This window comes from Mus musculus, chromosome 7 (genome assembly GCF_000001635.26).
Source record: "Mus musculus strain C57BL/6J chromosome 7, GRCm38.p6 C57BL/6J".
Lineage (NCBI taxonomy): Eukaryota > Metazoa > Chordata > Mammalia > Rodentia > Muridae > Mus > Mus musculus.
The window spans coordinates 117531936-117559768 of NC_000073.6; the positions used below are offsets into that span (position 1 = coordinate 117531936).

General features: G+C 46.8%; 1 protein-coding gene across 1 annotated transcript in view; it reads left to right on the plus strand.

The window, feature by feature from the left end:
- The window catches only part of Xylt1 (xylosyltransferase 1), a 286652-nt gene that overhangs the window by 150957 nt on the left and 107862 nt on the right, over positions 1–27833 (plus strand). Inside the window, exon 3 of the mRNA NM_175645.3 lies at positions 16649–17162. Coding sequence (NP_783576.2) covers positions 16649–17162 — 514 coding nt within the window. The remainder of the gene's footprint in view (positions 1–16648; positions 17163–27833) is intronic.

Genomic DNA, 27833 nt, shown 5'->3' on the forward strand with positions numbered 1-27833 from the left:
CTTGCTATACCCTTGCCATGTATTAACAAATCAGCCAAAACCCACACACAATATTGTGAAGGATTTTGTCATCTCTTTGGCCCTGGGTCTACAGAAGACTAGATGGTTCTTCGGAGCTCAGCAAGGAATTACTGATCGTATATTGGTTTCTGTCTCCAGCTGTAATCTGTTCTAAAATCTTACTAGGGACATTTAAACACCCTCCAAACAACTTGTCACCCTCCAGGCGGTATACAGCTTAGTATGACCACAGGGTAGCAATAGGTGACAACAAAGTCCAGCTTTGTCTGAGTGAGAAGCCATACTTTGGACTGACTGGAGCACGCTCCTGTCTGCCTCTCACCCTCCTTTGGACAAAATGAATTCTATAACCAACCTGGATTCTATGAGTTGGACAATGAACGGACTGTAAATCTGGTCAGGAGGGGTGGGAAGACCCACTGCCCAGGATGAGCACAGCACAAGCCTGGGTGCAGTGTGTGTGTGCTGTGGTTTCTGTCCCTGTCTTCTCAGGGGTTTTCTACCTGTAGATTTTTGTTGATGACTCTGCTACCAGTCTTATGCTGGGACCAGGGCAGATAGCCATTTCAGGACCCTCACTTAACATTTGTGCTTAATCTAGTGTTTGACAAACATAAATGCTTCTTCTGGGCTAGGCTTTTCAAGACAAAAATCAACAAATATGAGCCCTTAGACTGGTATCCTTACCCACAACTTCCTTTGGTATTGGTATCTTCCCTATAGATTCCCTGCCTTCAAGACTCAGGAGCCCATCCCAGTGGGAATGATCCCTTAATGAAAAGCCACAAATGAGCTGAGTCAGGTGGCCCATGAAGGCTCCAAACAGAGAGTGTCCAGCTGGAGCAGCCTGGAGTGTAGTGTTCAGGATGGCCAAATTGTAGCCAGACAGTGGGGGTCAGCAAAGGTCACTGTAAAAAGTGACTGAATGACTGAGTTGGGGGGAAAGGCCTTACAGTCTCCATCCATCCGTGGCAAGAATTCAACCGTTGCCTCTTCCTCCACAGAGCAGCCTTCTGCAACCACAGGGTTTCTGAGAATGTTGAAGAGGCCTCAGATTTTTGTGGGTGGGGGATAGGCCGGTCTGGAATGTCAGTCAGTCTTCTGAACGGGTCCCACTTGAGTTTATGGGAGTGGACGTTTATAAAGCAGCCGTAGATCGGAGCAAATAGAGAAGTGCATTGAAAAAGAAGGTAAATAATATCTGAGTGGGTGGGGAGACACCTCAGTGACCAAGACCACATCCAGTCAGACCTGGTTAGACCCCCAGTCTGCAGCTTCCAGGCTGGATACTGTCTATAGACGGTTGTTCAGAGTGTCCACGGCATGGTAGAACCAGGGAAAGTTAAACTTCAGCCTGTGATTCAGTCATCAGACCCAGGACAAGGGGAAGCCATTTATCTTCTGGCTTTGTTTTGTTTGGTCACTCTCACAAGGCTGCGGTAGGTCAGTGGTGCCGTAGTCTGTGTGGTGCTGGTGGTGTTTGACATCTCTAACTTTTCCCTTATCTGTGAGATGAGAAGGATGTGTGCCAGTGTGCTAAGTTCATTCGTAACAAAAAACATGTGTGAAGTGCCTAGAGAAATATAAGGATCTTCTAAGTGATAAGTGAAGGCTCGCCTTGGGCAGACATCTCTTCTTCCTACCCCTGCCCACTCTGCTGTGGCCCTGTTCCAGCTTACTCTTCCAGATTCTCATCTGTGGGAGGAGCCTAGGTTTCATGGGTTCCCTACCTGATGCCTTCTAACCCTGTCTCTGCTTATTGGCCATTAGCTTTTTATTGGCTTCCACACAGAACACAAGGGATTATCACTACACCTCCCACATGGCATCTTCTAACCATCAGGCTTCTCTGATTCAAGGCTGTTTTCCATCTGAAATACTGTTCCTGGCTTAGCCTTTCCTCTCTACACTAACCTCCCAAATAATCCACTAACCCCTAAATAACCCCAGTATAACTCCCCAAATAATTTCCACTGTCGATTGTTCTGTAATCTTATGGTCCAACGGGGCTGAGTCTTTTGTCTGTTGCTCAGCATCTAGAATGACATTTGCCTAGAAAGCACCCAGAGGTTTCTGGGTGAACTGGGCACTCACTATTCAGTAGCAGTTACAGGTAAGAACTGCTTACAGGCACTGACTTTGGCAGTAATCACACCATAAATCATCCAAGGGAGATGGTACTTGCTTCCATTTTAAACACGGGGAAACTGAGGCTTCACAATGTTAGAAAGTACTTGCCCAGGATTAATCACAGTGCTGAATTTGAATTAGGGTTTAACTGAGCTGCAGTAAGCATTGTGTCGCAAGAACTGTCGTCCTTCTAAGGACAAGGGGCCTGCCTCATTGTTTTTCTTCTCAATGTGCTCCTTCACTGGGTAAGAGTGCAAGGCCATCTGGCTGCAGGTGACAAGACTGTTCCTCATGCTGACTTTGGAGCTGGTAAGATGGTCAGCACGGTTCTCAGCACTGCCCGTGTGAGGATAAGGACAGGGCTGGGTGTCCTAGGGTTATCAACGACTGTGAGATGGAAGGTAGGACTCCAGAGCCTTCCTGATGCTCTGGATCAAAGAGGTGAGCAACCACACCCAAGGCCTAGAGAATTTTTGCCATGTCTGTCTTTTCAAGTTGAATTGGTTTTCTTTTTTGGTACAACAGCAAAATGTAAAACTCCAGTTAATGCTCATTGCTGAGCAGGAAAGATAATGGGATGGGCTTAGTAAGACTCAGCAATATAGACTATTAAATGAGAAGCTGATTGCATGGTGGGTGAGGATAGGTTTGTGTGTGTGTATGCACACAGGGTTGGGTATATGCATGCATGTGTGAGTATATGCATGCATGTATGTGTATGTATGCATTACAATGTATTGGGTATGGGCATGGATTTATGTACACAGGAGTGTGTGCATTCTCTATTAGTTTATTCCTGTTGCTATGATAAAATTCCCTGACCAAAAAAGCAACTTGAGGAGGGAAGGGTTTGTTTGGCTCAGAGTTCTGTTATACTTCATCATCACAGGGAAGTCAAGGTAGCACAAAATTAAAATAGCCACATCACATCCAAAGTCCAGAGCAGCAAGAATAAGTGCATATGTGCTAGTGCTTCACTTGTTTTCTCTACTCATATAGCTCAAGACACAAACCTAGGCAATGGTGCCACCCACAGTGGGCTGGGTCTTTTCATATCAATTAACTTCATTAAGATATCCCTCACAACCATACCTCTGGGCCAGCCTGACCTAGGTCATTCCTCATTTGAGATTGTCTTCCCAGGTGATTCTAGATTGTGTCAAGCTGACAAATAAAACTATTCAACGCACACCTGTATGAGAATATATACGCATGTATGTGTGCACACACATCTGTGCACACAAGCATTTGTATGGATGTGTGTACATTAATGGGTATGTATGAGCATGTGTCTGTGTGCATGGTGGCCTGAGTCACGGTGTGGTAGACATATCTTTTGACACTCTGCCCTCTCCTTTGAGATGTGAAGAGATTGCCCAGTCAGCTTCCCTTTATGCCTTCTAGGAGTGGCAGTGGAAGCTTCTGGCCACCAGAGTGTGAACTCCTGATAGATATTAAAGAACACTTCACTTATTATAGCTAAACAGAAAAGCATATGGAAACAGCAAAGAACATTAGCATCTGCTCCCCTGGTACCATCTGTTCCTGCTGTCCAGGCTTCACCTCTAGATCTGTCAGTCTGCACCTTTGCAATGTGGCTCCTTCTTCCCTCCAAGAGAGACTAGACTGTGCCTTTGTTTCCAGCCAGCCAGGCCATACCACAGAGCATTTCAGATGTTTCAGGACTTCAGTGTATATATCCAGTACTGGGTGATTAGAGGACACAATCCCTGAACTAACACTGTGGTCTGCTTCTTGCTCACTGTGTGGCCTGGGGAAGGCCAATAACCACCCCCACATGTCAGTTTATTTGTCTGTTAAATGGGCTTGGCCAGAGTAAAAGCTGCATGTGGGGATCCTCATGAGGATGAAGTGACATTTGTCATGTGGTATCCTGTGAGTATACATGTATAGTGAGTGGTGATTGCTTTCTGTGAGGATGTGTGTCCCCCTGGTCCTGTTATACAGCCTAGCGTCTTTTTCTCTTTCCTTTGGGAGGTGGTACTGATCAAACCCAGGGCCTGTGCATTGCTAAGCAAGTGTTCTCTCTACCACTGAGCCACACACCCCCTATCTCTTTTATTTTTATATTGAATAGTGTGGTAGCTTGAATGACAAGTATCCTATAGTCTCAGGCCTTTGAATATTTGGTCTCCAGTTCATAGCCCGGTTTGGGCAGCTTAGGAGGTGTGCCATTACTGGAGGAACTGGAAAGTAGGAACGGGCTTTGAAGTTTCATGGCATTTCTAGTTGGCTCTCTGCTTCCTGTTTGGAATTCAAAGTGTGAGCTCTGAAGTGCTGCACGAACACCATGACTGCCTGCTGCCAGGCTTTCTCACCACGGTGGTGACGGACTGTCATCCCTCTGGAACTGCAAGCCCAGATACACCCTTCCATCTCTAAGTTGCCTTGGTCATGGTGTTGTTATGACAGCAATAGAAAGGTGTATGATACAAGTAGTGCCTTGCCATGAGGACTAGGTTTGATGGGAAACCTTTAGCCTGGACCTCCCGAGTGGTTAGGATCATAGGCCTGTCTTCCACACCTGCCTGGATTAACTACTCTGAATCTCACATCCTTATAATGACTTCGCTTACACTAAACCCAGGAGCAAAGTCCCCCAGCCCTAACCCAAGATCTCCCCCTTTCTATTTACTCCCTTAGAGACTGGTCCTCGTCCTCCATGTTCCTAGCAGGTCACTGAGCTGAGGCACCAGTGTACCATTTAATGGTACAACAGTGGGAGAGCCAGTGTCCTTTGGAGAACTGGGCCAGTTCAAGCTAAGCCTTCCTTGCTGTGTTTTGCCTGCAGCCTCTGGTCCCACCTGAGCCAACTTTTGCCTCGAGCTAGTAAGACAAACTAAATGTTGTTATTTTAATGTATCTGGTCACCTGTCAGAAGTCATTTCTAAGGATGTTTTCCCTTCTTCTCCCCTGTCCCCTTGCTCTCCGTGCAGCTGCATCTGAAAAGAGGTTAGTCTAACACAGCTGTCATCCCCTGGCCCCTAGAAATGCAATGACAGTGTAGAAGCAGGAAGGAAAAGAAAAGTGGGTGACACTGGGGTCTTTTAAACCCAAATTATTGTCACACTTATTTATTTCTGCCTGGGGACCTCGATTGTGAGTCAGAGAACAACTTGTAGAATCCAACAGCACAGAAACCAATCTGCCTTGGGTTTTCCCACGAGAAATGTGGGGCTGACTATGAGATGTAACACAGGGTGGGCTGCAGAGGGGACTCTGTTAGTGGGTGTCCCCTGTTGTGTCCAGATATCCAAGATCATTACCTTTTCAAGGTGTGTGCCATAAACAGCCTTCAGGAAATGATTAACACAGCCAGATTCAAGGTTGTGAATGTACGGAATTTGTTAATTTAAGAATCTCTCTCTCTCTCTCTCTCTCTCTCTCTCTCTTTCTCTGTGTGTGTGTGTGTGTGTGTGTGTGTGTGTGTGTGTGTGTGTGATTTCTTGAAATGTAACTTGTGGTTCTAGAGCATGGGCTTTGTAGGTGACAGCATTATGTCACAATGTGAGAAGGTTGGACTGGCCTAGAAGGCCTATTTAGTCCCATTATTTCGGACATTTAATTTCAGAGATACGAGATTACAGTTACTTGGGTATGTAGCTCATCACATCTAGTAAGATCATGGGGCAGAGGAGGCCTGTTCACCCCAAAGCCACCCAGAGGCAAAGACAGAGTAAGAATTCAAGGTCCTCATATCCCCCTCAAGAAAGCCCCTAAGGACGTGGCTTCTTTCTACTGGACCCCTCTTCCTGAAAGGTTCTACCCCTCCCTATAGTTCCTTTGAATGGGACCAAACTTTCAATGCATGGGTCTTTGGGAACATTTAGGATGCAGAATAGAGCAGACTATTAAAAACCTTGATTCATCTGGGGGAGCAGGGAGGTGAGCCAAGGACTACATTAGGAAGCAGCTGTAATAGACTACGATGCTTAACCTGAGAACCATGTCTAGAGTAGCAGAGCCACGGCCTGGGGTGTAAGTAGGCATGATGCTCCCAATGCTACCCCCTCTGCCAGGGCCTTTTATACCAGTATTGGTGATTCACAGTCATCCCCAAGCTGTAAGAGTGGCCATCTTGGGGAGAAGTAGGTGTTGGGCACACCCTTTGCTTCCCACTCAAGTCACCCAGAAGTCTCCTCAGAGCTCAACTCCCAGACGGCATGACAGACCCAGTAAATGGCTATCTCCAGGGTTAGTGGTTAGTAAGCTCCCAATGAGGCCAATGCAGAGCTATAATTCAGAGCCAGGGGACTGGATGCTGTGAATGCTCTCTATGTCGTGCAACCAAGGGCAGAGTTGATTACGAGAGGGAGAGGACCAGTAAAAAGAGTGCTTGCTGAAGGGTCATGAGGTCCTGTGTTCAGATCCCCAGTCCTCATACACAAACATAAAAGCTAGACGTAGGATGCACATGTGTAATCTAGGTACCGGAGATGTTGAGAAAGGAAGGTGTCTGGAGCTGCCTGACCTGAAACCTACACAAATAAGTGAGACGAGCAGACGTTGAGGGGAGAAAAAGACAGGACACAGCTGTACCAAGGTATTGAATGAAGCAGGCAAATAGCAGAGTGTTTCTCAGGCTCGTGGAAAGCACCACCAGAGACTAAAAGGGCATCTAATGTCTGACTCTAGCCAGACTTCAGACTCCTGGGCACAGCTGGCCACAAAAGGAAAGGTGCACCAGTGGGGCCTGGGGCATGTCTCCAAGGATAAAGTACTCACCCACAAGCACAGACCCTCCCTTCAGATTTCACATAAAATCCAGATGTGGTGGCATATGCCTGTTAACCTAGCAGTGGTGACTGGAAACAGGCAGAAGAGACTATGCCTCAAGAAATAAGAGTATGGAGAAAGACAACTCACCCAACATCAACATCTGACTCCCCATATACACACAAAGATGAGTACATGTGCACATACCACACACACATACAAACAAATACAATTCATACACATACACACACATAGACACATGTACACACATACATACACACATATATACACACAAATACAATTCATATACATACACACACACATATACATACACACATACATACACATACACACATATACATACACACAAACATATATATATATAAACACAAATACAATTCATACACATACACATATACATTCACAAATATACATATACAAACACAAACATATACACACATACATATACATACATATATACCTATACATACACACAAATACAATTCATACACATACACATATATACACATAATATACACACACAAAAACAATTCATACACATACACACATACACATATACATACATGCATATACACACATACACATACACACACATATACATACACACACACACACACACACACAGAGGACAGAATGGTCAAGAGGAGGTAGAAATAGCCCACCTTTTCACCTGATGCCCACACAATCAGCCAGCCTCTGTCCTATCCCTACAGCAATAGTCCTTGCTCCTAACTCTGTTGAGGGAACTCCAGTGGGCCTTGCCTCCCCAGCTTTCCAAATAGATAAGATGACATGGAAGTTATTACAGAACCCTCAGACTTGGTTGGTGGCCCCCATCCTCTAGTGTACAATGTCCCAGGAGCAGGCTTCTGCCATATACCCACACATATCCTCTGTGCCTGAGTTGCCAAATGGCTCGTGCTTGACATCCAGGAAGTACCTGTGAATGGACTCAGGAGAGATCACTGGGAGGTCACTGTGGAACAGTGTTTGACAGCCATGTCTGTTGATGCGATCTATGCTGTCACTCCAACAAAGCCATGACATCTCACTGACCTTGAGGATTTAGCTGTAAGCATACATTCTTCTATAGGAAGAAAAGCTGGCTCCGAGAAGTTAATGAACTCTCTCTCCCAAGCATCACACAGCTTGGAAGTGGAAAGGATGGGTTTCAGTCTAGCAGAGCAAAGGTGGAGTGTGCTCTGGAATCACTTTGCTGGACAGTGCCTGATGATCCTCTAGTGTGCCACACCCTCTGAGATCTTGCGTAGCTCTTCCTGGTTCAGGCAGCTTAAGAATCAGATAATCCACCACATTGCTTCTGCAGGCAGTGAGCAGCATCTTCTTTTGAGACAGTGACACACTAGTGAGCTGTGGTGAGCCTCACAACTCCACCCTGAAGCTGAGTCGGTAATGACTCGGGAGCCTAGTGATGTGTCCCATCGGGAGGGGCACACCTGGTCCCAGGGCAGCATCCCCTCAGGTCCAGCACCAGCTCCTGTGATCACATCTCCTCATTTCCCATGCAGAGGCTTTCCAAAAGCTTGGATGCAAGTGTGGCTGTCACTGTGGACACAGACACGTCCTCTGCCAGCCCAGGCCCAGGTGTAAACAGGAAGTGTCATTGGGGCGCTTGCATTGTGCAGGGGGCAGCTTGAGAGACCACGGCCTTCTGCGGGAATCTAGCCAATGAAAACATGTTTGCAAACCCCTGACTCTGGTCGGTGGGCCAAGGCAAGCAGAGACTCATAAAGGAGATTTAGGGCAGGAAGGTGGCATATTCATTTGTACCTCCACACAGTAAAAATAATTTATTGGCAGCTGCTGGGAGCTTTAGTCTGAAATCACATGGCTGGCAATATGAAGACCTTTCTTTCTTTTTCTTTTTTTCTTTCCCTAACCCAAGTAGCCTGGACTTTCAGATGAAGAGACATCATTGAATTTGTAGTGTGTTTTTGTGTGGATGCATGTGTGGATGCCTGTGTAGATGTGTACAAAATGTGCATATGTATATATGTATGTGTATGTGTGTATATGCAAGTGTGTGGTATACATATATGTGTATGTGTATACATGCATATGTCTGTACATGTGTATATGTGTTTTATATGTATAACTTGCATTTATGTCTGTGCATGAATGTATGCATGTCTCTTTGTGCATGCGTAGTTCATGTATGCCTCTGTGTGTGTGTGTGTGTGTGTGTGTGTGTGTGTGTGTGTGTGTGGTGTGTGCATGTGCATGCTTCTATATTTCTTTATTTACAGGTGTCTTCCTTCACTGATGCTACAGGCCTCAGGAGTATTTCCTCAGAGGCTGTGGTAATGAGCTCACCAGCGTGCCATTTATCACCCACTTGTGGCAAGGGGAGGGGGAGGAGTCTCAGAGGCAAAGGATGAGTTGTGGATAGGGATGTCTTTCATCTGCTGGAGACCCATTTGTCTCCTTAAGTGCCTGTCCCACAGGGACCTGGGTAGGAGTTTGTGGAGAAGGGTGAGGGCTGGGACTGAGCAGATATGCAGAGGTTGAAGCAAGAGAGGCCAAGGAAGGAACCCAGAGAAAGATGACCCTGGAGGCAAATAGGGTGTTGAGATTTAAATCTGCCTGGGGCCAGGGAAAGAAAAGGCCAGGAGATAGCAGGGAACTGAATCTGAGGCAGCCAGGCAGGTATTCCTGCTGACATCAGTTGATGAGCCTGCATGTCAAAGGTTGGCACATACCAGGCTGCCATTTTCCAGGAGCATCAGCAGAGATGGGGTCTACCCCTGGGATCAATTTGAAAACACATGTTGCTTTTGAAGAGCCATGGACCCAGACTGCAGGGCTTGTGGCCATTCTGTGTGATGCAAGGCCACTTCATAACTCCACTGTTTGTACCTCTCTCTCTGGAAAGCCTTTCCTTGTTAATTCTCCCTCCAGCCACCCTCCCCCTCCCAGCTTGCTTCTCCGGTTTTAACTTCTGCAACTGGTTTGGAACTCAGAAAAGGCAGTTTCAATGCAGACTAGTGTGGTGTCCTTGCCAGCATCCCCACCCCCACCTCCGTGGAATGTAAGCAGGTGCCAACATAAAGATTTTCGGTGCCATGTCCTAGTGGGCATGGCTCTCATCATGTGTGGGAGGGTCTCCAGCCTCAACAGTCTCTGACATCTGATTCTCATTGGCTCAGACCTTGCCTGTGATCTCCCAGTGACACCCCCCCCCCCCAGCCTGGTTATCTTGGCCTTTGCTTCTTCATGGGAAGTCGAGCCTGCTTGCCTGCAGAAAGCCGACCAGGGCTTTGAGAATCCTGTGTTCTCTGTTGTCTGAAGTTCTGTCCTTCTGCCATGAAGACACCATAATCAACAGAAGCAGGTGTAAAGGAAATCCCCTTTAGTGTTTTCCAGGGGGAATTTCATGGACAGATATGTGGCTGGACTTCTGCCAACCCCTGACCTATCTTTTAAGATTCTTTCATTTGTTTGTTTGTTTTGGAGTGCATGTTGCTGGGACTATTAGGCAAGTTGAGCCTGGGTCCTGTGCTAGAGTCTGACAAGACTGTCATCTTACACGGTGACCTTTTTGGGATAATCGAGTTAAGAATCTATTGATTTCAAAATAAAGAGAACCCCAGTGCAAAATGATTTAATCAGACTTGAGCCCATGGCTACACATTCAGCTTGTGGGTGTGTGTGCGCATGTGGAGTGCCAACATCCATGGCCAGGGTCTTCCTTCCTGCCTTATTTTGGCAACGTGGTTTCTCAGTGAACCTGAAGCTCAGTGATTTGACTAGACTCCCTGGCCAGTGTGCTCCAGGGATCTGCCTCTCTCTGCCTCCCCAGCACAGGAGTGCAGACAGGCACCACTATACCTGGACTTTTCATTGGGTTCTGGGGAACACTTACCTGGAAAGCATTTGACCTGCTGGGCCATCTCCCCAAGTCTCCTGCATTTCGGCTTTTAAACAATGTATTCTAGGATCTAGGTGTACTGCCACAGTCAGATCATCCCAATATTATGGAGGCTGAGCCAGGAAGACCGTGAATTGGGTGCAAGCCTGCGAAAATAGAGAATCTAAGAAAAGGAAGAGAAGGGAAATTAGAAAGAAGGAGGAAGAGAAGGCTGACAGGGAAGATTGTAGGGTGTGCAGGGAGGCATGAAGCAGCTTGTGTTGGGACTTCCCGGTACTCTGGGTTGCGTCCGCTTTCTCCCTCTGCGGCCTTTGTTTTCCTTTCCTATTGTGTATGCAGCATTGTCTTGTCTGTGACATAGAAAGAGCTAGAAAGTGTAGGGTTAGATGTTCCCGGGGTCTTGGTGGTCTTGGGAAGAGGGAACAGGCACGGGCTCTAAGCCAGCATGTCCTTTGGCCTCTGCAGCCTTTAGCCCCGAGGAAATTCTCTCTGGGGCAGCAGTCCAGGCAGATCCGGTGATCTTGCCTTTGGAAAGAGGGCAAAGCAGCCAGAGGCAGGCTGATCAGGCTTCAGGGCAGGCAGGAAACCGAACAGTTTCAAACACCAGGGAAACACCCGAAACACCAGAAGTGTCCATACAGCTTGTGTGGCTCTACAAGTGTCGGTGGCACACTCCTGTCATCCCGGCAAACTCACCTGGCCTCTGGTTGGTGCGCATGGACATTAAGTCCCTTCACTCCCAGCTGGGCACAGGGCTGGTTTCCATGTGTTGGCTAGAGTCAGTGTCCTGCTTTTTCAGATGGGTGACATATCTTGAGTTTTTCTCCCTATTTTTCCTCCCCTACCCTTCTCCCCCCCCTTCCCTCCTCCCTTTCATCCCTCACTCTGTCCCCTTCCTCTCTGTCCCTCCCTCCCTCCCTCCCTCCCTTCCTTTCTGTGGTTCCTATGGTGTCAAAAATTTAACCTAGTGCCTTGTACATCGTAGGCTATCTGTCTTCTACTAAGCTATGTTTCCAACCCTTTTCACAATTTCTTTATTTAAACTTTGAAGTAGAGCCTCTGTGAGTTGCCTGGGCTGGCTTTGAACTCACTCTAAAGCCTAATCTATAACCTTAGACTTATAACCTAAAACCTATAACCTTTCTATCGGTTCCCCCGAGAAGATAGGAAGACAGGCCAGTGCCACTGGACCAATTAGCCATGAGATTTTTAAGACAGGCACTTGAAGGGGACTAGACCCGTCATGGAAAGGCAGCTCTGAGCAGATGGAACTTTGCAATCTTTCCAATCTCTGGAAACCAATGTTGAGGCCTTGATGAAGAAAAGGCTCAGGATGAGGGGTTAGTCAAGGATGGAGGGCCTACTGGTCTCAGAGGCCTCCCTCTCTGAACACATTCAGAACTTTTGGGGGTCCAAATCCATGGTATCCCCTCAACAAACATCTTCAATAGCAGCTTCTTTCCATTAGTCACAGGCTCTATCTCCTCTACGAATTTCTGAAAGGTCAAGAAAAGAATGTGAATCCAAAGTCCAGGCATACAGAGAAGCCTGCAAGATGAGCAAATCATCAACAGACTCAGTGGCCTGACCCATGACCTCTGACACCAACATCCCGTTAAAGACAGTGATCTGGGCTATGTCTGGGATGGCACCAGTATCCTTCAGAGCAGCCATCCTTGGTCTCTTAAACTTTATCAGATTAGTGTGCAATGAGCTGAAAAACAACTTTACTAGTCAATCATATTGATTAACAACCAACTCAGACAGTGTTTACTAAAACCCATGAGGGACCCATCCTATTACAGATGAGAAAATTATACAGTCACTAAAGCAAGACATGTCTGCTCCTCTCCCCACCCAGTGCTCATTCCACACAAGCAATGAAAGTAAAGACTATAATCCCTAAATGCACGGGGAGGGGTAGGAGAAGGGGAAAGGGAAGGGGGAGGAGGAGGAGGCCACAGCTACCACCCTCAGCTCTGAGAAACAGGACCCAGAGCCTGGGATTCGGTTGAACTAAAAGAAGTCTGATCATTAGAGACCAAAAGAAAGATAGAAAAAGACGTGTGTGTGTGTATGTGTGTGTGTGTGTGTGTGTAGGAGTCTGGCAGCTGCATCTTTCTACCTGATCAAAATCAACTCTAAACAAGCCCAAGGTTGAATGGGGGTGGAGGACATTTGTACACTTAATTATTCATCTGGAATAAAAATGAATTCTAGCAACAGCTTTGAGGGACGGCAAGGCAAGAGCAATTAGAAGTTCTGAGATGCACGCAAATGTTTGAATGAACAATCATTATAATAAGTACATTAAAATAAAAACAAGTCAGAGGGTTGTATTTGCATAAATAATCCAAGGTGAGAGTGTTGGATTCTCTAAGAATAAAAGGGACATGGCCTTTCAAAGTGGAGAAATTGTAACCGATGTATAGGTCAGTAGAGACAGACAGCAGCAAATTAAGACAAAACAGTTTGGAAGATTTATTTGTGCCTGTGTGTGTGTGTGTGTGTGTGTGTGTGTGTGTGTGTGCGCGTATAAAGCCATGGCTGTGGGTGCACAGACTTCTGCATTCACAGGGAGGCTAGGAGAAAGTCTTGAGTGTCCTCTGTCACTCATTCCCTATTCCTTTGAGGCAGGGTCTTTCCCTGAACAAGATACTCATTCTTTCTTGGCTAAGCAGGACATTAGCAAGCCCTAAGGTACTCCTGTCTCCTCCCTGTAGGACCTGGCATTACAGATTTTGCTGAATACCTGAATTGTTATGTGGATGTTGGGATCTGCAGTCCTCTTAACTCCTGAGCCATCTCTCCAGCCCCTGGGCATTGGATTAACTAGTCTCTTATTCTCCCCCCTACTTTGAGTGAATAGGAAGAATCTTCCATAATTTTCCAGCATATTCACCCTCACCAAATACCCACAAGGTAAACACCATCATATCTGTGTTCCAGATGAGGAAGGAGGTACAATGAGTCGGAGTCACTTTGTACTGTTATCTCAGTTGCTTAGCCTCTTTGTGTCTAGTCTCTTCTTGGTTAGATCTACTCTTCCTGCTTCCCTGTGTCCCCAAGCTTTAGGGACACAGCATGAGGGTCCTGCTCTGGGGCCCTGCACTCTGTGAACATCTTCAAGGGATGTGATGCAAGGTTGGGTGCCCAGGGATTTGTTAGTTTGTTGAGACAGTCTCTTTGTGTAATCCAAACTTATCTGTACCTAATTGAGTTGACCAGATTGGTTGGTCTAACTTGTAGCCCTCCCCCTGCACCTGCCACTTCAGCACTGAGATTACAAGCATGAGACATTGTACCTATTATTATTATTATTATTACTATTATTATTATTATTATTAAATGTTTTATCATATTCTTTTCCTCTCAAATCCTCCAAGATCCTTCCTACTTCCCTACTCAGACAACTTCATGTTCTCTCTCTCTCTCTTACTTGCTATCTCATAAAAAAAAAAACAAAATCAAATTAAAAATGACAAAATGAAACAAAAAGTACACAAACATACACCACAAAACAAAACAAAGCACATGTAATACATTTACATTGGTCAGCTCTTCCTGAGCACAGCATTGGTTCTCAGCCTCCCTAGTGCTCTATAATACAGTTATTCATGTTGTTGTGATCTCCAACCATAGGTTACTTTTGTTGCTACTTCATAACTGAAATTTTGCCACTGTTATGAACTATAATGTAAATATTTTTGGAGACAGAGGTTTGTCAAACGTTGAGAACCACTGGCACAGGGCCTTCTCTGGATTGTGGCTAACACTCAATTGGAGAAAACTGGTTTCCCCTTTCCCAGCAGGTACCAACTGTAAATAGCATCTTGCTGGGGAGTGGGAACTTCGTGTTCACCCTCCATTCTCAGTGCTGGGATTTTTGTCTGTCTTTTGTGATTTCCAGTTAGGATTTCTTTTCACACCGTAGTCCAAGCTGGCCCAAGCTGGTCCAGGGTTTGTGCTGTAGACTGATATTGCAGCGGCAATCCTCCTGCTTCTTTCCAGCTGCACAGTGGTAGGATTTGTCATTCTTGAGTCAGGGTCTCAGGATGTAGCTCAGGCTTGTCCAGAACTTACTATGTGCCCTGGGTTAAACATGGATGTCCAGTGATCCTCCTTTCTCTACCCAAGTGCTGGAATTACAGGCACGCACCACCATGTCCTGCTCCTAGATTGTCTTTATTTTGTTGTTTTGTTTTTGCTTGGGGGTTGGAGATAGAGGATTTGAATACTTCAGCAGGGAGAAAGTGAGGCCTGTTTGCCTCTTACTACACTGATAGACAGATTTATAAAGTAGATATGGCATACATATACAGTGATATTATACAGAATTTCCTAAGGAAAGATTCTTGTGATGTGCAGCATCATGGATGAAAGCCGAGGGCCCAGAGAGTTGGCTCAGCAGCTAGGAGAGTTTGCTGCTCTTCAAATGACGCTGTTCTCAGCCCTCATACTGGAAACACCAAAACCACCTGTGGCTCCAGCCCCAGGGGATCTGATAGCCTCTTCTGGCTTTCAAGGGCACTGTGCTCGTGTCCACCTAAAGCATATACATACGTAGCACGTTCCAGGCCAGCCAGAGCTTCATAGTGAGATTCTGTCTTTAAACGGAGCGGGAGGGGGAGGCTGATTAGGTCGGTCTCATAATTCTTTCCATGTTTTGGAAACCTTACTCCCACAACAATAAAATAAAAATTTCGAAGGAGAAAATACAGGGAAGCTGGTGAGGCAGGACTGTGGTCACTACAGAAGACAGCGCAGACTCTGAGGGATGGAGTTCCCAGGCCTCTGGAAACGCCTGCTTCTCCTTCACCCTGCCTCACACAGATGCTCTAGAAGCTGTCAAGTGCCTGTGGACAATTCATTCCAGAAGGCAAACATCCTCCTTCTCTCTTACTTTAACATCCCGTAGCGGCTGAGATGGGGGACGGTGGATGTGGGCACCCTGAGTCCCTGGTGCCATGGTAACCGCATCTCTTGAGGAGATGGTTGAGCTATCCTGAGGGCAGTGCCAGCACCTGATATCAACAATTAGCTGGAGGAGCTAGAAAGTTCAGAGCCAGCCTGGCCCACCTGGGGAGACTTGGTCTCTGAATAAAAAAGTGAAATAAAGCAAAATTTGAAAAGGGCTGTGGAATATGACTGCTCACGAAAACTCCATGACAGGGCACTTTCCCGGGATGGGTAGGTCCATGGTCTTGAGCCCAGTACAGCTAGGGAAGTAAAGGTCACAGGTTTGCATTTTTCTTGAGACTCATTGCCAGGCTTGTTTGGCACTGACTGCACTGTGGATAAAAATCAAGTTAAATTAAAGTAAATTAAAAGATAACAAGGCACGCTGTCTTGTTTATGGACTTGACAGCGGCCCAAGCCTATCTTCTCTTATAGGCACAGATAGATTTACTTGCCCTTAGGCAGTGTGTGCATGTATAAAATGTATGCAATATATATAAAATATACACAATGTAGACAGCACTGGTCCATATCGTCTCCTTTATGCTTTGATCCTGAGGATTCCAGCTCTACTGTATTCCAACCATTATAGCAGCACCTCCTGCTGCCATTTGAACAGAACCCCAGAGGGAAATTTTCCCCAGACAGGAGAGTGGAGGAGGGGATCTTGGAGAATTGCAGTCACTGTCCTGGTCACTGTGAGCGTGGAGAGGCTGTCTTGTGGGAGCAGAGTGGGAAGCTAGTACTCAGAGAAAAGCATTTCCACAGTCCGAGCCAATGAGAGAGAAGAATGGCAGTCTTGGCTCGGGCTTCTCCACCTGCCACCCTCTCGGGGCCAGCCTGCTTACCAGCATGGCTCAGTGACAATTTTCTGTTTCTCTAATCCTCCAGGATGGCTACTTCTCTCACCGTCCCAAAGAGAAAGTTCGGACCGACAGCAACAATGAGAACTCAGTCCCCAAGGACTTTGAGAATGTGGATAACAGCAACTTCGCCCCCAGGACCCAGAAGCAGAAACACCAGCCAGAGCTGGCAAAGAAGCCCCCCAGCAGGCAGAAAGAGCATTTGCAGAGAAAGCTGGATGCCCAGGACAAACGACAGGGCCAGTCAGTCCTGGGGAAAGGCCCCAAGGAGGTGCTGCCTCCTCGGGAGAAAGCCACAGGCAACAGTAGCCAAGGGAAGGATCTCTCAAGACACAGCCATGCCAGGAAGAGTGGTGGTGGTGGGTCCCCCGAAACCAAGTCTGACCAGGCCCCCAAGTGTGATATCTCTGGCAAGGAGGCCATCTCAGCACTGACCCGCGCTAAGTCCAAGCATTGTCGCCAGGAGATTGCAGAAACCTACTGTCGCCACAAGCTGGGGCTGCTGATGCCAGAGAAGGTGGCTCGATTCTGTCCCCTAGAAGGTAGGTCTCTTTCTCCTGTCCCTGGCCCCATCTCTCTGCCTTCTCAGGCCCTCTGAATATAGCCACACTGCACCTCAAACCCTGACCACAAGATCTGGTTTGTCTGGGAACTCTGAACTCCTGCCGTCTGCTATCAAGAAAGTTTGACAAAATCATGACATGTGATAGTATCATATGACCTGTTCCCTTTAGCAGATATGATCTCGGTGTCTGCAGATGTGCTGTGCTGTGTTCATAGCTATCTGGAATTTACAGGCTACAGAAATTAGAAAAAAATTAGACTCTGTCAGACGTAGGCTTTTTACGTATGCAATATTGTACAGCCCCAACATTACATAAAAAATTATAAGTCACCCAGAGATTATTTGAAGCATAGAGGAGGATGTGCAGGATATAAGCAAACACCATACCATTTCATCTAAGAGAAAGGACACTGTTAGATATGGGAATTATAGGGTCTGGTTCCCAAATCCCCATGGATCCTGAGGGACACCTCTTCATGGTTCTATGTATCCATACAGTTTATTAGACGGGTTGTGGTCCCAAGCTCCAAGTGTCCCAAGGAAAGATGGGAAAGGAAGGCTAACATGGCCTTCACACATTCCCTCTTAGTCAAGTTCAGCGTGACCTTTTGAGCTTGTAGCAGCAAATATGCATCTATGCAACACTTCCTGTTCAATAGACAGATTTTAGAAGATTCTCCCTTCCCAAGCCTCCGTGTGGTCCAGGTGGTTCCTGTCTGTGTTCTTGATTGCACTTGGCACTTTGTGTGCAGCAATAATTAAGTGGAATGCAATGTTTCCAAGAGCTGTTCTTAGCCAGTGCCAGGCAGGGGCATTTTGGAAGTCTGAACCAAGGTAATACGGCTCCTGTCACGCTTAGAGCTTGCATGCTTGCTCCCTGAAGGGCCAAGTAGCAAATCTGTATGGTCATTGGGCTGTATATCTTTATCACAGATCTTAAGAGACAATACACAAACATCAATGCACTTGGTTAGGTTCCAGTGGATTCAGACTGCTTTCCAGATTGCAAGAGGCTTCCATCCAGGGCATCTAATTTAAGGTAGAAATTTCATGAAGTCAAAAAGACATGCAATACATCTGACCTATGGAATGTTGTAGTATAGTCTGGTCCACCTTAAATGTGCTGAGAAAGTTTCTGAGCCTATGGTTGGTCAAAGGCAACAAAAACAAAGCTTAGATTAAGACAATGTGTTGACTGCCTTGTGTAAGGTAGTAAATGCTGCAGTGAAAGGGGGAAGCAGGATAGTGCTGGGATGAATTTTCGTTCCCAATGTTATCAAGTTGAAAAGCCGTACGTCATCCATCATTACGCTAAGAATCATCCGTAGTCAGTGCTGTTCTATCTCCGGGAATCCTTTTCTGAGGAAGCTGAGGCTCAGACAGGTTTAGGATTTGGGTGGAGGCATCCACCTAACAGACAGCAAAGCCGGTATTGGAATTCAGGATGAAGAGTCTGAGTCTGCTTCCACAAGTTTGATAGTCTTCAGGGGGGAAACAGATTCTCACTTCAGCTTGAGTTATACAAACCCCAAAGAAATTTAGCTGCCTGAGAGGTGTGCCCCCTTCTCCTCAGTACAGTCTGAAGGAGAAGGGAGGGTGTCAGCTGAGGAAACAGGGAGCCTGTGGCAATAATGGGGGGGCATGTGTGCCAGACTGGAGTGCCTGCATTTGCATCTCAGACTTCCTCTGCAAGCTCTGAGATTTTCGGCAAGTTGCCTGCCCTCTCTGTGCCTTGGTGTTGTATTTATTCATCGCAGAGGGTTTAAAGACTGCACAGTTAAGTGAATGTACCTGGTCACTGCTGCACATTACGCAGATATGAGCCTTAACGCTTACTCCACAGTCATCCACCACCGAATAGCAGCCTTCAGCGTTTCCCGTGCTTCTCCTGGGTCGTGCTGAAATGTCTGCAAGCTAGCGTGAGCTCACTGGGGCTGCCTGCGGGGTTGGCTGTCTCTGCCTTGGCGAAGGTGGCATGCCCTCCAGGGACCTCCAAACTGGTTAATGGAGTTGGCATTTAAGACACATGGCACACCAGACCCACGATGCTTTAATTTCCTGCACCGTGGCCTCCCCTTTGCAGTAAATTTACTGTGAATAGACTAATTGCAAAATAACTCTAATTGGGTAGTTATCAATGAACAACTTCCCGTGAAACAGAATGGCTTACAATTAATAGCATTTAAGCCATAAACTATTCTTCTGCGAAAAGCAGGGATGTAATTACACCCCACAGGGAGATTGCCTTCCCTTCTGGAAACCATGACACCCGGAATTCCGTCTGCTCTGGAGGGATGGGCTTTGGCCTAGTGGTCCTTTTTTATCTCTTGCAAAATGAGGAAAAGAGGCACAATAGGGGGAACACTTGACATCAGACAATATAGGAACCTCGCTGGTCCTCCCCACACAGAGGCATGCACTGGGCCTCACCCAGACCGTAGCCACTGAAGGCCAGTTCGTCAGAGCCTAGGGACAGATCCAGAGGAAGGGAAGTTCATTTTCCATGTTGACTTTTGTGAGGAGCTTTGTTTCTGTGTCTCCTCTGCTTTGCCTGTCTCTCAGCCTTGTCCCCACTCAGCCCAGGGGACACTCTGGAAAAGACTGGCTCCCTACAGGGCCATTCTTCCTTTTCTGACCTTTGATTTCTGCCTCCTGTAGAGAATAATCTTGAAATAAGTGAATAGAAGTCTTCCTCCATTCCATTTGAAGACGGCTGTTACCTGCTTGCACGTATACAAGGGCAGAAGACTCCTATAGACTGTCTACCAAGGAACATGCAGAGAGAGAGAGATTCTTAAGGGTTTTGTGGAAAGACCTGTCCTTGAGTATGACCTCAGAAGAAGTTGTCTCCAGATCCCCAGCAAACCCTTCCTCCCAAAGATAGGACACTCACTGCAGCCACAAAGCTGATGCGCACACACACACACACACACACATGCGTGCACGCGCGCAGACACACACACTCATGCAAGTACACATGTGCATGCACACATACATGTTTATACACAAAAATGCATATACACATGCATGCAAACACACATACACATACATGCTCATACAGACATACCCACACACATGAAATTGTATGTGAATTCTCATATGCATGTATGCACACATACACACCCATACATATGCGCGCGCGCGCACACACACACACATGTGCTCATACACAACACTCACAGAGTTGCATGGAATTCCTGTCCACCCTTTGGTCTCTCCACCTTAGGAGTCCCAAGTCACCCTGACTGATCCTTCCTGTGTTTTACGGACTATAACTCCACAAGTGTAACAGGCAAGGGCATCTTGAACTGGAAACAAAGAAGAAAGGTCGTTTTTAAATCGAGATCATGAAAGTCTAGGGCTGAAGCCACACCCCTGCCTTTACCTCATTCCCAAATCCTCTGGAGACTCAGTCTCAGCCCCTTGTGGTAGAGGGGGCCTGCCAAAGCACAAGAGCTCATGGCACAGAGGCCAGGAAGCAGAGGCAAAGTCTGAGCTAAGGGGGAAACCTTCTTCTTTTCTTTAGTCCATCTTGGTCTGAAGCCTATAGGATGGCAACTCCCACAGTGGGGGGCTTGCTTTCCCCTCTAAGCTAATCCCACCTGGAAATGCCACCAAAGACACGCCCAGAAACTACTTCCCTTGTCTCCTAGGTGCCTCTCAGTCCAATCAAGTTGGCTATAGGATACATCAGCATATGTGTGTCTCAGGGAGCTATAGCCAACAGCCCCCCAAATCTCCGTGCCCCCCCCCGCCCCAGGACAGTTCTACTGAGATTTTTCTAAGGCACTTGGCTGTTAAAACTGAGAAGAAAGGCAGCTGGCTTTCTAGAAAGCTAACATCAAAAGTGACCCTTCTGCCTCCCTCCCGCCTCTGCCACCTCCTCCTTGCCCCAGAGATGTCCAGCTGCTGCCCCTTCTGGAGCGGTAACTCTCCTTTAAAACTTGTCTCTCGAATGTGTTGGTCCCTAAGTGATGTGTCTGAAAACCAAGCTGAAGAGCTTTCGCAGGAAGAGGAAAGCATCCCTGACAGGACACGCAGGAGGCCTTTCCTGGTTGTGGTCAGACACATCTTCTAGAAACTTCCCTTATGAATAAGCACTCCTCAAGCCAAGTGTATTTTTAAACAAGAGGATCATGGCTAGCCGGGGGTTTTGCTTGTGCGCTCGCAATGACCTCTGTAGACCAGCGGATTGGGAGCAGGCGTCTCACTCTGCGCTTATGAGCTGCAGCTTGGAGCAGCTCTGCCTAGAGAGAGCCTGACTAATCGGCTTCCCTTTTGTTCACGGCCGGAAGGGGATTTTGGAACCGGATAAAGCTCCTGCATGGCTGGGAGGCAGAGCAGGCAGGGTGCTTTGCTGGCCTGGAGCACATGGGTGCCTGTCTCCTCTTGCCTGGCTACTTCGCCCCATAGCACAACAACTCTCACTCCCCCGGGGTAACCATGGAGACACTAGCATCTGGGACCCTTTTGCCAGGAATGTCACAGGCAGTCTGAGAATACTGGTAATTTGGGTTTACAGTTGGCAAGCTTCTTTTTTCATAAATGTGAACAAAATTGTTGATTCTTCTAGCACCTGGCACTAGGCTCGGTGTTCATCAAGTATCTATTGCTATTGAGCGGTTTGAGATAAGGGAATGAAAGAAACCCTAGCTCACATCCTCTGGCTTTTTCACAACCCAGGGAAGAGGGTAGGGTACCCGAAGAATGCCCTGGAAACTCATCTTGAACAAGAACATTGATCTCTTCCCCCAGCACACTTCAATGTTACCTGTTTCACTAAGTCAAAGTATGCACTGAACAGCCATGTTGACTGTGTCTCTTAACTATGACAAAACTGCCAGAACAACACCTCTTAAAGGAGGCAAGGTGTCTGGGCTCTGTTTCAGAGGTTGTGGTCCCTGGTCACTTGGCTTCCTTGTTTTGTGGCTGTGGCAAGACAGGACAGAGCACCAGGACAGGTATGATGGGCATTGTGCTGTAGAGCAGAGCTGCTCACTCATGGCAAGAAGAATGCAAAGTCGGGAAGGTCTGGGGACCAGATATACCCTTCAGAGCCATGGCTCTAGTGACCCATCCCTTTAAAATAAGCTGCCTTCTAGTTCCCATCACTTCCTAACAACGCCACCAAAAGATGCATCCATCCATGGGTTGATGGATTAACAAGAGCAGAGCCCTTCTGAGCCAGTCACTTTCAGAAAGTTCCACCTCTGAGCATAGACAGAACTGTAGATCAAGCTTTTGGTACATGAGCCTTTTAAAAGAATATTCCATGTCCAGTCCCCAACAAGCACCCATCATACATTAAACAGGAGGCCACATGGGAGATGTGGTGGATGAGAGAAACATGACTGATCTCATGACACTCACAGTGCAGGGTGGGGATGGGAGACAGGCAGTGAAGGTGCAGGCTATTATGCACCTGGCATCAAGTAGGGTAGAGGGAAGAACTGTGAGTCTGACAGAAGTGTCTCCAGGGCAGATAGGTAGAGAAATGGTCGTTGGGTATAAATTCGTTCTTCCTTGGAAGCACCTGCTAAGAATGTTAACACTCTTGGGGAGGAACGGCTTACATTCTTGTGCAGGCTGAGTTCATTGTTAGACGAATCTAATGTGTATTTAGCAGTACCGCATCCCAGGTAACGGTGCTTGAATGAGATGCATGAACAAGGCAGTTGGAGATAGCTGCCTTCATAGAGTTTCTGTTCTAGGAGAAGCCGGCTATTGTCAAATACATAGAACCAGACTCTGATAACCAGGAAAACAGGCCTGCACCTGCAGGCCCAATAAGGATCAATTCCTTGATTGGTGGTTGCTGGGTTTTGGAAGCTTTCAGGAAGGGCTGGCAGATCTGGGTCTGCAGCAGAACCTTTGGGAAAGCCTTAGCTTTGCTTAGGATGGCAATTCAAATAAGACAGTCTAGGGGGCTGAGGAGTAGCTCAAAGGGTACGATACTTTACCTAGCATGCCCTAGCACTGAATAGACTAGGTAAGGTGGAGCAGGCCTATAATTCCAGCACTCCAGAAGTGGAGGTACGAAGACAGAAGTTCATGGCCATCCTTGGATACATGGTGAGTTTGAAACAAGTCTGAGCAACATAAATTCTTGTCCTTAAACAAATAGATAGACGTAAATTGAGCAGACCGAATCCAAAAATTCAAAATCTGAAATGTTCCAAGATACAACATTTGTTTTTTGGTTTTTTTGGTTTTTTGGTTTTTTGGTTTTTTGGTTTTTTGGTTTTTGTTTTTTGTTTTTGTTTTTGTTTTTTTTTAGACAAGGTATTACTTTGTAGCCCTGGCTGGCCTGAAGCCCTGTGATTCTTCTGTTTCGGTTTCCTAAGTGCTGAGCTTGCAGTGTGAGCCATGGTGCTCAGGTCTGCCTAATTCTGAGCATAACCAACCCCACTTCCCAAGAGGAACGTGCCAAATTTGACCCATTGTGAGACAGCATTCAAAAACAGGTACTCTCAAAATAGCATATAAAATTACCTTCACGCATATGTGTAAATTATACATACAGTGTAAATAATTATGCATAAATTTCATGTTTAGACTTGAATCCCATCTACAAACTGTCTCATTATGTTTAGGAAAAAAAATTCAAATATAAAAACCCCTGAAATCTGAGCCTTTCTGGTCACAAACTTCATGCACAAGGGGTCCAGAACCCTGTGATCACACTTAGCAGTGCTCCAGGGATGGCTGATTGCCAGGAATGATACTTAGCAAGTGAGTTATGTTAACCCAGTGGCTCCTCCTGCCAACTCTGTTATCCAGGAAATTAGGGCACATGGAGAGAGACAACTGGCCACAGTCACACAGTTAGCAAGTGGCAGAGTCAGGATTCAGTGGCGAGGGGTTCTATGGCCAGAGGCTTAGTCATGTGCTCTGCTACCTACAAAAGCCGGAAGCTTGTGCAGTGTTCTGCCTGTGGTGCCTTCCAGCTGCTGCAAGAGGCTCACCCCATCAGGCCATTCACTTGCTGATGGCCAGGGTGGGGGTGGGGGTGGGGGGCGATCCCACCGGAGACCCCCTGACTGGTCTTCAAAGTTAGCCGGTCGCTTTAGATAAGGAACAGACTTATGGCTGCCCCATTTCTCTGTCACTTTCTGGTCGCTCAGCGTATTTGCATTTGTGTGACATGACAAAGCAATAATTTTTCATTGTATCCTTCAGTCACCCATGAGAGATTGGATTTAGGTCACAATTTATTACCCTGTGGAATTTAATCCAATTTTTAACACCATGTCAGCCACTCCAGTATTAGAGCTTTTTTAATGGCTGTGAAATTTATACAATGATAAAGTAATTTAAAACATATGTAGGAAGAGCATTGGGACAAATTGATGTGTATAGAACCCTACAGTAAAGATTGAATAGGAGATAAACATGGAAAATGGTGATTGATTACAGGACGGTGGGAACTGTGTCCCACTGATCAGCTCTTAATGGCAAAATTAGTAAACTAATTTGTTCTTCACAATTTTGAGGAGAGTTTCCGTTGCCCTAAATCAAGATTGAGGCTGAGTCACAAAGCACAAATTAATAGCTCACCTCTGAGTGCTATGTACCTCAACTTAGAAACAGGCCTGAGTGACTGGAAGGTTGCCAACCGCCTGTCTCGGGGGACCTTTCCCGCCACCAAAGTCGGAAGACAACGGGCAGGATGGCAGAGTCTCCCTTTGTTTATTTAGTGTATGGGCATTTGTGTATGCACGTGAGTGGGCTGTGTAGGTGTGAGCGCACAGGTGTATCTGAGTGTGTGCATGTGAACAAGTCTGAGTGTGTGTGTGTGTTATGTGTGTGCCTGTTGGGGGACACCGGATGCCCTGCTTTCTCTGCCTTATGCCTTATTTTACAGAGTCTTTCACTGAGCCTGGGCTTAGACGGCCAAGCGATCTTTCTCTCTCTGCCCAACCCTCCACCCTGGGGTTGTACACAACGGTGCTTGGCTTTTTACGGGAGTTCTGGAGATCTGAAATCAGACCTTCATGCTCGCTGCCCTTTTCCACTGAGCCAATTCCCTACCTCGTACTCGGTTTTAGAAAGTTGCCTGCTTTCTCCTGTCTCCCGAAGATAAACACAATTAGTGCCATTCTGAAGGCACAAAGGCAACACCTCTTTGCTGCCTACCATGGGTGGCTCAGGCACAGGTCTCAGTCCCCAAGGGTGCTATGTTAGTTACTTTTGTGTTGATGTGACAAGAGCCTGAAAACAACAACTGAAAGATTTATTCTGGCTCCTGTCCTCAGGGGACACAGGAAGCACAACACACGCTCTGCCCGGGAGGAGGAGTGTTGTTTGCTTGTTGTTGTTTGCTGCTTCGGGTTTTGTTTGTTTCCCCTCAATGGGTATGGATTTCAGGTTTGCTAGATGGGTAGTTTTAGGAATTGATGGTACAGTACTGAATATACTTGACACTCCCAAATTATACGCCTGGAAACGGCTTGAGTGTAGCTTTTGCATTGTACGGATTGTCAGAGGGTGACTTTATAGTTAGGTCTTCTTCTGCACGCATGCATTGTTTCACTGAGGCTCCTGGACCGCCAACACCATAGGTTGCTCCGGTAAGAACTGGTAACTCTTTCCAGAGGTAACTTTTTCTCAACTTCATTTTGGGGTAATGGTGGGTCATTGTTTGGTATTGAGCAGAACAACAGAATAATCAGATTTATACTTACAAAGGGGGTTGACAGTTTCTAGCTAGTAAATATTTCAGATGTAACCAGACCTGATAACTCTACCTTAACTACTCAGCTGTATATGGAAAGGACTGGATATGGCTGTGCCCTAATAGATAACTGTTTACAAAACAGACAGGCAGGATTTGACCCAAGGTTGTTCTGTGTGCACTCCCATTTTAAGACAAACTGTGCCTTTGTGTCCTTAAGGCAGTGGCAGACTAAGAAGAGAATTTGCAGGAGGGAAGATATTTACCTGCCCTACTCCCATCACACCTCCAAGGTCAAACTTGTTCTGACCTAAAAGTTAGGAGGAACCTCTGCAGGCCACAGACATCCCCTCAGGTCTGCAGCATAGATGTTGCCTCCCTGGCTCCCCATCCATTCCTGGGAAAGCTCTCAGGGTAGAACCTCTGCAAGGTGACCTGAAGGCTCAATGGAGCCAGAGCAGCCAGGGCCAGGCTTGAAAGAACTTGGTCCAGCTCCTGAGGCTGGCTAGACTGCACTGTTTGTTTCTGAACTTTATTAGCATTGCAGCGGGGGACCAAGAGAATTTAGAGGCACCGCTGCCAGTGCTTTCAAAGTCTAGCCCTCAAAGGACAATTAACCTGGTTATCCAGGCCCCCCTCCCTTCCTTGTTTATGGCTGTGAACACAGGAAATGCAGTGTTGGGTACATGGATTGCTATCAAGGAATTTAACTGTAATTTAAAAGGCTCTATGGGAAGGACCCCAGTGGCTGATTAAGAATGCATTTGTAGAGTAATAAAGACTCCAGCAGCTCAGTGGAGCTCAGCCTCCAGACTTATTTATGAATCTGGAATCTTGTCAGGTTCCTCGGGGGACGGGGTCTACACGGGGGTTGTCTGGTTCCAAATGTTTTGGATTGGCTTCTTGCAGAATGTAAGATGGAGAAAATGGCCCAGCCTTTCTTCGTCTTTGGGATTGTGGAGTTAAATGTCAGCTCCACCAGGGACTAAGAGCAGAAGCAAGGGTATACTAGTTTGGCCTTATTCTGCCTCATTTTTTCCATCTGTGAGATGGGACTAATAATAGCCTCGCTTGCACGTTCTGTGAAGTAGTAGGTACAGAGCTTGCTGGGATAGGTGACCTGCTCATTTAGTATGCCCTTCCTGTCACAGTTTTCATCTTTAGGGCTGTTATGCTCTTCTGGTAAGCCCAGGTGACTGCTGATGGCAGGCCCAAACTTCTGTCTGAGCAAACTGAAAGAGTCAGTTCTCAGTTCTCATGCCCCATTCAGCAGTCTCTGTAGCCAAGACCCAGCATCTCCTGTGGCTGTCATAATGCTTTCTAACCCATCCCTTCACATCTGGCTGCTGTATCTACCCATTCTCTCCCACAAGTGACTTCGTTCTACTCTTAGAGCGGTCTCCTTTGATCTGCCCTGCAATATTTTACTGTGGTTTCCTGACAGCCCACCAAAGGGAGCTCTCTTCTCTGAGACTGCACCCTGGTGGTGACTGTGGTCTTGGGTTGACCACCCTCACACCTTCTCCAGCCTCCTCACTCCCCTCCCCTCCCCTCCCCTCCCCTCCAGGGCTCAGTGAGTCCTGTCCCTCACCTGCATCCCCTAGAGAAAGCTGACGTTGGCTGAAGCCTTCCCTTATGCTGTACCTCCTAACCATACTCCTGTCATTATGTCTCTCCTGCTGAGCTCATGAGCTTCCTCGGGGACACTTGTGTGTGCTTGCACATGCCAAGGCATGCATGTGGAGGTCAGAGAACAGCTTACAGTTTTCTCTTTCCACCATGTGGACTTGGAGAATTGAACTTGTGTCATCAGGCCTGGAGGCAGGCATCTTTACTCACATACTTACTCACCTTGCCATCTACTCTTCTTTCATAGCATTTACCACAGTTTGAAATGGATGCAGGTTTGAGGGATCACTCAGCTGGCATCTCTATTCCAAACTAGACCGTAATATTCATGATACTGTTGTTGTT